Raw genomic sequence first — 12624 nt, 5'->3', positions numbered from 1 at the left:
ATTACTTCTGCTTTGTATAAAAGCTTTTATATCTGATAAGAAAAGTCCCCTCATCTTGTTCATTTTCTTTGGGAGTGTCTTACTATTCTTGTCCTTTTGCTCTTTCTGATAAATTTTAGAATCAGCTTGTTGAGTTTGATGAAGAATCCAGTTGTAATTCTTAATTGAATCTCAAAATCAGCTGGAGGAGAAAGACATGACACTGAGTTCCTCCTCTCACTCCTTTCTTCCTTTCTTTCTGTTTATATAGGTTTTCCCTGATATCTTTCAATAAAGTTTCCAAATTCTCTCCATTATGGCCCCATACATCTTTTGTTAGATTTTTCTCCTAGGTATCTTACTTTTTATTGCTATTATCAATATCATCTTTTAAGAAATATGTTTTCTCTTTATTTCCACATAAGAGTATGTGGAAATACAATTGACTTTTTTTCTTTTTTTTTTTGAGGAAAATTAGCCCTGAGTTACCATCTGCCACCAATCCTCCTCTTTCTGCCGAGGAAGACTGGCCCTGAGCTAATATCCATGCCCATCTTCCTCCTCTTTATATGTGGGATGCCTGCCACAGCATGGCTTGACAAGTGGTGCATAGGTCTGCACCTAGGATCCGAACAAGTGAACCCCAGGCCACGGAAGCAGAATGTGCAAACTTCACCGCTGTGCTACCAGGCAGGCCCCCAATTGACTTTTGAATATCTCATTCTTGCCACTTTATAAGCTTCCTTACTAATTTTCATTTTTTCCTATAAGTATTTTGGACTTTCTATGCAGATATGCATATTGACTACAAATAATGAAAACTTTATACCTTACACCTTTTATTTCTTCAACTTGTCTTATTGTACTGACTTGGATCTCCAGCACCATGATGAACAGAAGTGTTGAAAGTGGGCATCCATGCTTGCTCCTGATCTTAAGAAGAATACTTATAATGTTTTGTCACTGACGATGATATTTCATACCACCATTTTTAAATAGCCTGTATCAGCTTAAGGAAGTTCTCTCCTACTCCTAGTTTGCTAAAAGTTTTTCATTATAAGCGCTGTTGAATATAACTGAATGCTCTTTCAATAACTATTGAGATGATTAGATGGCACTTCTTCTTTAATCTGTTAATACAGTGAATTATATTGTTAGATTTTCTAATGCTATCTCAATCTTGCATTCCAGGAATAAATCTAATTTGATCATTTTTATACATTGCTGCAATCAGTTTCTTAATGTTTTGCCTAAAAGTTTTTATCTATGTTTCTAAATGAGAGTGGCCTGTAAATTTTTCTTTTTTATACAGTCTTTGTTGTGTTTGGATACCAAGATATGCTAGTCTTAAAAAATAAATTAGAAAATGTTCCCCCTTTTCTATTTTCTGAAAAGGTTTATTATAAAATTGAATTTATCTCTTCAATCCATTTCTTGAAAGTTTGGCAGAACTTGCATGTAAAATCATCTGAACCTAGTGTTTCTTTCAGGGAAAATTAAATCATTGGCTCAATTTCTTTAATTATTGTACAACTCTTTGGATTTTCCATTTCCTCCCAAGTTTTGGTAAGCTATATTTTTCTAGAAATGTGTCCATATGTTTTAAATTTACTAACTTAAAGCTATTTATAATAATCTCTCATTACTTTTTAAATTTCTGTTATGTCCCTTTTTCATTCCTAACACTAGTTACTTGATCTTCTCATTTTTTGATTATTAAGTTTTGGTAGGCAGAATATCGGCCTCCCGAAGATATCCACATCGTAATTCCCAGAATTGTGAATATGTTACATTACATGGCAAAGAGAAATTAAGACAGAAGACAGAATTAAGATTGCTGATGAACTGATCTTAAAATAGGTAAATTACCCTGGATTATCCAGGTGGGCCTAACGTAATCACAATATAGAAGATGGTGGCAGAAGCATCTGCGACAGAGTAATACCACGTGAGAAAGTCTCAACAGGCCATTGCTGGCTTAGAAGATGGAAGAATGCCACAAGCCAAGGAATGCAGGCAGCTTCCAGAAGCTGGAAAAGAAAAGAAAATAGATTTTCACCTAGAACCTTCAGAAAGGAATGCAGCCCTACTAAGAAGTTGATTTTAGCCCCGTGAGACCTCTGTTGGACTTCTACCTACAGAAATATAAGATAATAAGTTTGTGTTGGTTTAAGCTATTAAGTTTGTGGTCATTTGTAAAGCAGCCATAAGAAACTAACACATTAATCGTTGCAGAAGTTTGTCCATTTAATTACTCTTTCCAAAGAACCAATTTTTTACTTTATTGACCCTTTCTATTGTGTCTTTTAATTTCATTGACTTTTGCTCTTGTCTTCATTATTTCCTGCCTTCTACTTTCCTTGGGTTTATCTCACTGCTCTTCTGATATCTCATGTATAAGCTTTGAAAGCTATACATTTTCTTCTAAATACCTACTATTTTTGTAACATCCCACAAGTTTAAATAGATATCCTTTTCATCATTATTCAGTTGTTACTATTTTCTAATTTCCACTATGACTTCTTCTCAAATGTGGGTTATTTAAAAGTGAATTTTTTACATTTCCAAATATATTGTTTGGTTTTAGTTTTCTTTTTGTTATTAGATTCTAACTTAATCACACTTAGTTAGATACATATATTAAAGATCATTTGAAATTTATTGAGGCTTGCTTTTATGCCCTGGTAGGTGGTGAATTTTTATTAGTGTTCCATAAGTGCCTGAAAGAATGTGTATTCCCAAATGTTGAGTTCAGTATTCTAAATATGTCCATTAGATAAAACTAGTTGTTTGAATTGTTTGAATCATCTATATTCCTATTCTTTGTTCATTTGATTATATTTTATACTGAGAAATATGTTTAGAATCTCCCACTGTAATAATGGATTTATAAATGTCTCTTTTAAGCTATCTTATTAGGGACATTCTGATTTGGAATTGATAGGTATTCCTGTGAATGGAATCTTTCATCTGTATATACTGACCTTCTTTACTGCTAGTGATGTGTTTGATCTTACAATCTTACGTTAATGCAATGATACGTGCTTTCTTCAGTTACTATTTCCTCCCTATATTTTTCTCATTCTTTTACTGTTATGTTTATTCCCTAATGCTTTAGAGAGATCTCTTTTAAAGGTCATATTGCTTGAAATTGTTTTTTCTTCCAGTCTGATACTTTTTTGTCTTTTTACCTGAATAGATTTGCCTATTTATATTTACTGGGATCATTGATATATTTAGATTTAAATATACCATATTATCTAGTGATTTCTATTTGTCCCACTTTCCCTATTACCTTTCTTGCTGTCTATTGAATTGATTTAGAGGGGTTTTTTTTCTCATTTCATTGTTTTTCCCTTTAGTTATTTGAAGGTTAGACACTATATTTCTATTATTTTAGTAAGTTTTAACATGCATCCTTAACAAAGTCTAAATTCAATCCATAGTCTTACCCTCTCTCAAACAATATAAGAATCTAAGAATACTGTACTCTGATCACAACATTCCTGACTTAAATGATATTTTTGTATAGCATTTTAATTCTCTTGTTTCTTCATTGACACATAAATTAGTAGGGTTTTCTTCACAGTTAATATTTTCCATATTTATTTAGGTTTACTCAAATGTCTATAATTAATATTGGAGTTTTCTCCTGTCATTTCTTCTTGCATCTCTGGCCTTTCTTCTGGATTACATTCTTTCTCCTGAAGTTAATTCTCTAAAAGTTCCTTCACTGAGGATCTGCTGATTATAAACCCTCTGCTTTGTTCAACTGAAAACGTACATTTCACCAATTCTACACTAACCGTAATTTCACCCCAGAACTTTGCAGCCATTATTCCATTGCCTTCTGATTTTCATTGTTGCTTTCAAGAAGGGAGTTTTCAGCTTAATTATTGTTCCTTTGAAAATAATATGCCTTTATCTCTGGTTATTTTTAAAGATCTCTTTAGTTTTCACGTTCTACATAATTTCTTATTTATTCTGTTTGGGATTTGTTGGGTTTCCTGAACCTCAGGCTTTGTGTCTTTCATCACTCTGTAAAATTCTCAGCCACATCTCTTCAAATATTGCCTTTTGCCCATTCTATCTCTTCTCTCCTTTTGCACCTTTTATTAGAAATATCGCCCTTTGTTCTCTATGTCTCTTAACCTCTGTTTCATATTTTCTACTTCTCCAGCTCTCTGAAATATGCTCTTGATAATTGCTTCAGATCTATATTCCAGATCATCATTATTCAGTTGTGTCTAATCTGTTTATTCTACTCCTCGTGTTTCTACTTCAAGTTAGTATATTTTCGTAATTAGAATTTCCAGTTGGTTCTTTTTCAAATCTGCATGGTTATTTTTAATAATCTTGTTTCTTATTCATATTTTTGATATTATTTTTTATTTATTGAAACAAATTGAAAACTTACTTTATATTATATCTTGTAATTCCAATGTCTGAATTCTTTAGAGATCTGATTCTGCTATTTGTTGCTTCTGTTGACTCTTGCCTGTTGAGTCTTTATGTGTTTTATGATTTTTATAGTATCTCAGGCTCCTTAGAATTTTACTCAGGAAATATTTGAGATCTGGGTTGAAAATGTTTTCCTCCAGAGAGGATTGGTATTTGCCTCTACTTGGTGTCTAATGGTACCACTAACTCAAAACCACTTTAAATTAAATTCTTGGGTTGGGCTTTTCGCACCTCACAGAAAATGACCCTCAATATCCAAATTAAGTCCAGCTTATCTTCCCAAACTCTCAAGGGGGATTTTTTCTTTTCTCTATCCAGAGCCTAGGTGGAGGCAGACAGATTTCCTTATAGCCAGACAGATTTTATCCTTAATTACTCTTTCATGAAGCGTGGCACCTTTTCCAACCCAGGCTAAGGCTCTGGCTTGTGTCCCCCAATGTGAGGCTCAATGCAACTGAGACCCCAGGCCACCAAGAATTGGTAGATATTCCTGAGATGACCAATCCATTCGCTCTTGCTAATCCACCTAGATTTGTAATTTCTAGCTGTTTTCAACATTTGAGGAGTTTTCTTATTTTCTTATAAGTTCAACTATGTATTTTTAATCTGTCTTAGCTCACAGTTTTAGATATTTTATTCCAGGAATGTGTCTCAAGGTTTGGTTGCAAGAACAGAAGTCACACCTATCTGTTGACCTTTAAAAATGATAAGTGGGAATTTATAATAAAACCTTCATTGTTTGACAGACAATAGGAACTCCAGAAAATACTCTACGTCAAGTCATATTTTCCCAATACCTAAGCTATTCCTCTGTTAACTAGTTGTCAGGGAACTTTGGTAGAAGCACGAGATTTTCTCAAACAATATGTATTTTAAGTGTTATTGCTTCAACATAGTAAATGTAAACTAGAGAAAATAAGAAATTTTGCCACTAAAAACATAGCTAGTATAACCACTTTGAAGAAGCATTTGGCAGTTTCTTATAAAATTAAATATACTCAGCTATTCCACTGCTAGTTACCCAATAGAATGAAAATATATGTTCACATAAAGACTCGTACAAGAATGTTCATAGCAGCATATTTATAATAACCAAAAACTGGAAACAACCCATGGCTGAATGGACAAATGTGGCATATTTGTACAATGGACTATTTAGCAATAAAAAGATAGGAACTACTGATGCACTCAATAACGTAGATGAATCTCAAAAACATTATGCTTAGCTAAAGGAGACAGACCAGAAGTAGATACTGTGTGATGACTCCATTTATATGAAGTATAAGAAGGGACAAGACTAAACTATGGTGACACAGGTCAGAAACCTCCCTTGGGGTTGGGAGGAGATTTGGCAGGAAAGGGCAGGAGAAATCATTCTGGGAGTGATGAAAATCTGTGTCTTGTGTCAGGTGGTAGTTACACAGGTACATACAACTGTCAAAATTCACCGAACTAGCACTTAAGATCTTTCCATTTTATTGTGTGTAAATTATGCCTTCAAAAAAAATAACCAAACCAAAGCAAACATAGCCAATTGTTTCTAAAGATGTTTCATCATTATTGGATATTCTGTAGTATAATTCAGCAACTGAAAAATATTAGCTGCCAGGATAGGGGAGAGCTTATGGTTTAGCGGCCTAATTTACAGAGACATTGGTTAACCTATGTTGTTTTCCTTTGGTTACAGATCCGCCTCTTTAACAACTGGCATAGACTCAAAAGAGTATCAATTTCAATAGTAACAATTCAAACAATTATATTTCCATTGTGGGTCCAATAGTTGAAGCTTCTCTGCTAATATTGAGTGGGAAAGGGAAAAAAAAGAAAAGATCATGTCGTGCACAGATGATGCATCCATGATATTAACCAGGTCAGAAACAGAAGAGTCTAGAGAAGAAATGGATTTATTCATAGAACATTTGGGGAAGGCAATAAAAATATTTTCTGGGGACCAAGGGCAAAATTTTGAGTTACTTTTAACTTATGATAGTAGTATATGAACTACAGATTTGGAACATAAGAGACGTCTGGCTTTACTTGTCAAAAAACTGGAAATAAGTGCACATTATGAAATTCTTCATGGGAAAAAACAGGGTAGGAAAATGACTTAGGGTAAAGAGATACATATTTTTTAAGTAAAAGGTTCTGTGAAATAAATTTCACAGACTATGCAACCTAAAAGTCCTAGGTTTGTAATGAAATTTTTTGTTTTGAAAATGTAAGGTGAGAATAATGATGCCTGGCTTGCCTAAATCAAAGATGGTTCTGAGGAGGGCCAGTCCGGTGGTGTAGAGGTTAAGTTCACATGCTCCGCTTTGGCGGCCCAGGGTTCACAGGTACATATCCGGGGCATGGACCTAGCACCACTTGTCAAGTCACACTGTGGTGGCATCCCACATAACACAGAGGAAGATTGGCAACAGATGTTAGCTCAGGGCCAAGCTTCCTCATGGAAAAGAAAAAAAAAAAGATGGTTGTGAGGATCTGATGAGAAATGCTTCCCTCAAGAATGTTTCCTTTTTTTCCTTTACAATATGAAAATTCACTCAATCAACGAATACTCATTGAGTGCCTCCTAATGTGACAGATACTGTTCTAAGTGCTTGAAATATGAACTAAATAGACAAAAACCTCATTTTCATTGAGCTTACATTCTTTTTCTTATTTTTTTGGAGGAACACCAGCCCTGAGCTAACATCCGTGCCCATCTTCCTCTACTTTATACGTGGGACGCCTACCACAGCATGGCTTGCCAAGCAGTGCCATGTCCGCACCTGGGATCTGAACTGGTGAACCCCAAGCTGCCAAAGTGGAACATGAAACCTTAACTGCTGTGCCACTGGGCAAGCCCTGAGCTTACATTCCATTCCGAGAAATCAGACAACAAAAAATACACACAATAAATGAGTAAATTATATAGGTGATAAGTGCTATGGAGGAAAGAAAAGCACAGTGTAAGGGGAAGATGCATTACCTCGTCAGTGTTTTAGAGCAAGTCATTTTTTCTAGACAAACAAAAAAGATATACAGAAAGAATATTTCATTTATCCACCATGAAATGAGACAAGCAGTTAGAAAGCATCCCCAGCAAGGGTTGTTGCTATGGTAACCTAATAGATGAGAGAATAAGGCCTGTTCTGCCAAAACAGGGAAAAGCTTTATATTCACCAGAATTTTTTTTTGGTCAGCATATGTTGTCTAAAATATATATGTAAAAATATTGTGTCTATGAGTAGCCATTTTAAGACTATAATGATTTAGAAAATCCAGTAAGAAAGAAAATCTTACAACAAAGTAAATGTATCTATCTAAGTTTATTCCTTCTTTCTCAAGACTTTCAGAATAGACTCTCTGCAGAATGATGCTTCACCAGGAATGAGTTGAAATATTTAATAAGTTAAAATGAGTTATTACATGTAAAAGTACTTGTTACTTGGTACACGTATAAGTAGATGTTAAATTTTTAAAAATTTAGGGCCCAGCCCAGTGGCATACTGGTTAAGTTCACATGCTCTGCTTCGGCAGCCTAGGGTTTGCAGGTTCAGATCCCAGGCCCAGACCTACACACCATTCATCAAGTCAGGCTGTGGCAGCTTCCTACATACAAAGTAGAGGAAGAGTGCCATAGATGTTAGCTCAGGGCCAATCTTTCTCACACACACACACACAAAAATTTAAATAGTCATAAAACTATATCCCAAACCTCATTGGCAATTACTGATTAAATTATTAGTGAGCCAGTTAATAAGAAGAAAATAAACTGCCCATTTTTGAGACCTAAGATAACACTTTGAGGCAAATTAATTGCAGCTACCCTTGAAAACACTGTTCTTTATAATATGGATATAAGTAACGTACACATATGCTCACATGCTTCAGGGTTTATGCTGTAGTTGCAAGTATTTAAAGTTCCTTTGCTTTTATTTTCGTCAATTTCACTGCTCATTAGACTACCATTTCCATCAGAAAGTGTGAAATGGAAGGGGAAATGAAAGCTGGTAAACATAGTTAATGTCAGTTTGGCTCTTAAAAGTAAGTGAGGAAGTCAGGACAGCTTGATAAAATTAGGTTTGAGGTGTTTTCATCTGTGCTATTCCTGTCCCTCATTGCCACAAATTACCAGGAATACGCTTGTATAACTCACTACAATTTTTAGTATCGAGAATTTCTGAGATATTAACATCAGTACATTTTATTTGAAAATCAATAATACTTGCTTCTCTTAGAAAGTGGTCCTGCAAGTAGGTAAGAAGAAATATTAAGTAATCATTAGAACTCTGACCGTTATTTCTCTTTGCAAATGAAAATGGAAGAAACATCCTCCCCCAGACAGGCCTGGAAACAACTTTGACGTTGCGATCGTGACTTTTTACATCACTATTTTAGTAATTACAGTATTGCGTTTAATTATTTTCCAGACAATCCTCCCTCTGACTAAAAACTTCTTGAAGGAAGAATTGCCTTTCATTTTTGCAGCCCTGGGTTCCTAGTACAGTTGAAACATTATTCATAAGTGAAGGAATATGTAAATAAAAGATCAGTGAGATTTACATGAGTTAACCAGGTCTCTGGCTCTTAAACACCGTAAGTCCAACAAAGGCAGGTTAGTGAAGTCTCTTGTTTGGAGCAACCCAGCTGCCTAATTGCAAGAAGCTCTGAATCAAAATATATCCATTCTCTTTATGTCTCCATTATCTACATGCAATATAAGTGTATCAAACCATTATTTTAACTACTGTATCTTAGTATACGCTGCCTTTCCAACAAACTGAAAGTTAGAATAGGCTTTCTTGCCAGTGCATACCCAATGCAAATTCATTAAAAGCCCAACACCCTTGAAGAAGTTCCTCTTCTTTGGTCAAGTTCGACTAATTAGCTTATACTGTGTAATTATGATAATTGAATATCCTGAGTAATGATTATTCAGAGACTCAGATACATTCTTGATGGAAAATGATCAAACACAGTGCTCTATTTTTAACCTAGGCCTTCAGAGGGTTTATTATTTTGAATCAAATCTATTAAACCTTATGAATACATTATTCCTCATTAAGATTCCTTTTGAATTCATTTGACATGTTAAAGACAGTGTATCAGTAAATAATTTATAAGTAAAAGTCACTTTATAATATTTATTTTAGAAATTACAGTGAAAGAACATAAGAAAAGAGTGAAGAAAAGACACAAGTAACTGATAGGGAGGGTAAGACAACACAGCAGAATCTCAAGGTTAATTTCAGCGTTTCTAGAACACTCAACTTATCATTAAATAATTTCACTAAGTATTTTATTTTATGAAGTACACTGGTTGACAAGTCACCGCATTTCATAAGGCAACTATTATTGTAATTAAAAATTACTTTAGAAAAAGGCAAAACAGTTATGTGCCCTTAGTTTAATCAGTATAAGACTTTATAAAATGAGACTATATGAACTTGTTCCTGGGGACCCACAAATCATTATAAAATATAAGGCATTATTATTACACTATTTTATATGTGAAACATTTTGCCTAATAATCAACTTTTCATTTATGGTGGCTCTGTGCAAAATTACGTCAGGATAAAATGGTGGTTTTCAAACATTTTTGTTTGTTGGCCTCAAGGAGGGTTCCTTTGAAACAAAATTCCCAAAGAAATCCATCACCACAAAGAGTGCGAGGAAATAACTATGCTGTTCTTGGAGCAGGAAAACAGAAATCACTATTTTAAGTTTGGGCGGGGGCAGTAAAGGTAATATTGGGAGCTGATGTAATCAGCCATGAAACTAAGAGAACAAAAATCCTCATCATTGGTGGCTGATTACTGTCAAGGCATCTGCTCAAAAAAGAAAAACTTTTATCACTCTCTTCTAGTCACCAGTTCTCATAAAACACTAACCCATAGTTAGCAAATACTTTTTTAGGCTGATTAACTGGTTATCATTAGACCCAGCCTGATTTTTTGGAGGTGCTGAGTATATCGATATGACCCACCCTAGATAACTACTAAGTGAGCTTACTCTCAGGCCACAGAAGCTTAAAAATTGAAATAGGTTATCTCTATTCCAATTCTAACTATTCTTCTTATATATTCACCCAGTGAAATCAAGAATTTAAAATATATGCTATGATTGCTTAATCTAAGCAACGGAATGCCAGGAAACCAAGAGAAATTTGAAAAATTCAATCATTCACAAAATTTCACAGTCATGGTGTTTATTTAGCAAAAATATTTTTACCTAGTACTTAGCGTCATGTATATGCAACATTAAATAATCATTGGAATATGTCACCAAATGTAATTAGCAAAAATATTTTTATCTTGCCACAACACTACGCATATGCAACAATAAATAATCATTGCAGCAAGTCATCACATATAAATAAGCTTTTCTCTGATTTTCATCAATTCATATGATAATATTTTAATGACAGAATACAGCATTTTCTTTTTACTTTCTCTTTTTATTAAATTTTAGGGAGCACAATTACCATCCAAATCACATTAATATATTTTAAAATCTTTTACTGACATATAAAAATAGCTTAAATTTACATCTATTTATTTTTCTCCCCTAAGTTTCAGCAATCATATCACAATTCTCTGAAATATTCAGAGTTAATTTTGTTCCATTTTTCTCTTGTTACAAACATACATAAACATTCATCTGCTTAAATCTGCACTCATCTTATTTTAATTGTATTTTGAAAATATCAAAATACTTTTGTTTTTCAAAAAAAGCAACTATAATTTATTTGTGTGGCATAACTGTGATGGAGGGAATTCAGGCAATTTTGATATAAGAAATGTTATTTTCTTTATGAAATAATTTCAGAATGTAAAAGCATACTTAAAATTGTTTCTAAAGGAAACCTTTGAAGAGCAAAATCATACAATTAGATTATTGTAAACTCAAAGTTTGAAATCTAGACTAGAGATTTTAAATATTTCTTTTCCTTTTTTCATTTCATTATTGTATGCTGCAATAATTAAGTACTAAAATAAGGTTACTGTGCTATGTAACATTACTATAATTGCAATCTTATTTTATTAGCTTTCAGACACAGAGCTTCAGCTCATGCAGCATATATCCAAAAAGGAGACCTTTCCTGTAACCATTAGCTGACGTAATTTTTAAAAATTAAAAAAGGAAAGATAGATTATAAGTATATACTCACCTTTTGGTGTCTTGAAATATTCTGGCAAAATTAAAATGAATGTGATCACTATTGCCAAAAGTAATTTAAGAAGGGCTGTTTTTGTCATGTCTACTCACATGACACACGTGTTCCCATCCAGTACATTGATGGCATGTTTCTTCCTGCTTTAAGTTTTGTCTCTGCGGAACTTCAAGTTTATGCAATTTACCTCATACTCACTTCCTTTTGGGTAAGAAGTAAAAAAAAAGAGGCCTTGAACTGAGACTTCTTCATTTTGAGTCACTTTCCATTAAGAAAACTACCTTCAACTAAGCACTTTCAAACTATCTTCTAAACAAGAAATGTAAAGAAGTGATGTCAAGAAGCAAACGGGTCTTGTCCTCACCTAAATCTGAAGCTATTTTCCCATGTTCACCAATCTGTATGAGTAAATATAATGTAAACCTACACTATACTTACCAAAAATAAAATGATGAATGTCAGTCATGTCTAGGTCGTATGGACATCATTGATTCATTTACTTATTACGTGATTGTTGACCCCCTTTTAAGTGCCAGGCACTGTGCTGGATTCTGGCATTCAGGAAACAGTATGTCTAGAAGGCAGTAAACAGAACAAAATGTAAGGATAAACTGAAGACATATGCAAATTTTTGGTTCTACTTTACTACACTGTATAAAAGCAGCAGAATGGGACTCATTAGCATTATGCCTGTAAACACTGTGATTATTGTACAAAATCCATGTGTTCAGTTCTCATTTCAAAGAAAGATCTTTCATTATGACAATCCCAGTGAAATAAAATACTTTGTCTTAGAATATAAATGAAGGGTAGGGAAAATTCATGGCGAATAAAGAATATGTACAAACAAATATTTTTATTCCATTGCTCTTGTTTTCTGGTTTAAAAACAAAAAATGGTACTGACCATCTCCAATCATTTTCTCCCTGCTCACCATCTCTTGTACCCCCACCACTCATCTGTTTCCGTTTATCCTATTTCTTGTTTTTTTGAGGAAGATTAGCCCTGAGCTAACATCTGCA

At 33.9% G+C, this 12624-nt stretch overlaps 1 protein-coding gene across 2 annotated transcripts in view; it reads right to left on the bottom strand.

Moving 5' to 3' along the window:
* TMEM156 (transmembrane protein 156) overlaps positions 1-11808 on the bottom strand; it is a 40187-nt gene extending 28379 nt beyond the window's left edge. The window contains exon 1 of one of the 2 annotated variants that reach the window (XM_008520687.2): positions 11600-11808. In XM_008520687.2, the coding sequence (XP_008518909.2) occupies positions 11600-11687 (88 nt within the window). In that variant the 5' untranslated portion in view covers positions 11688-11808. The remainder of the gene's footprint in view (positions 1-11599) is intronic. The other variant, XM_008520688.2, reaches the window with a different exon arrangement.
* Between the last annotated feature and the right edge of the window lie 816 nt (positions 11809-12624).

This window comes from Equus przewalskii, chromosome 3 (assembly GCF_037783145.1).
Source record: "Equus przewalskii isolate Varuska chromosome 3, EquPr2, whole genome shotgun sequence".
Taxonomy (NCBI): domain Eukaryota; kingdom Metazoa; phylum Chordata; class Mammalia; order Perissodactyla; family Equidae; genus Equus; species Equus przewalskii.
This window is presented reverse-complemented; position numbering and strand designations above follow the sequence as displayed.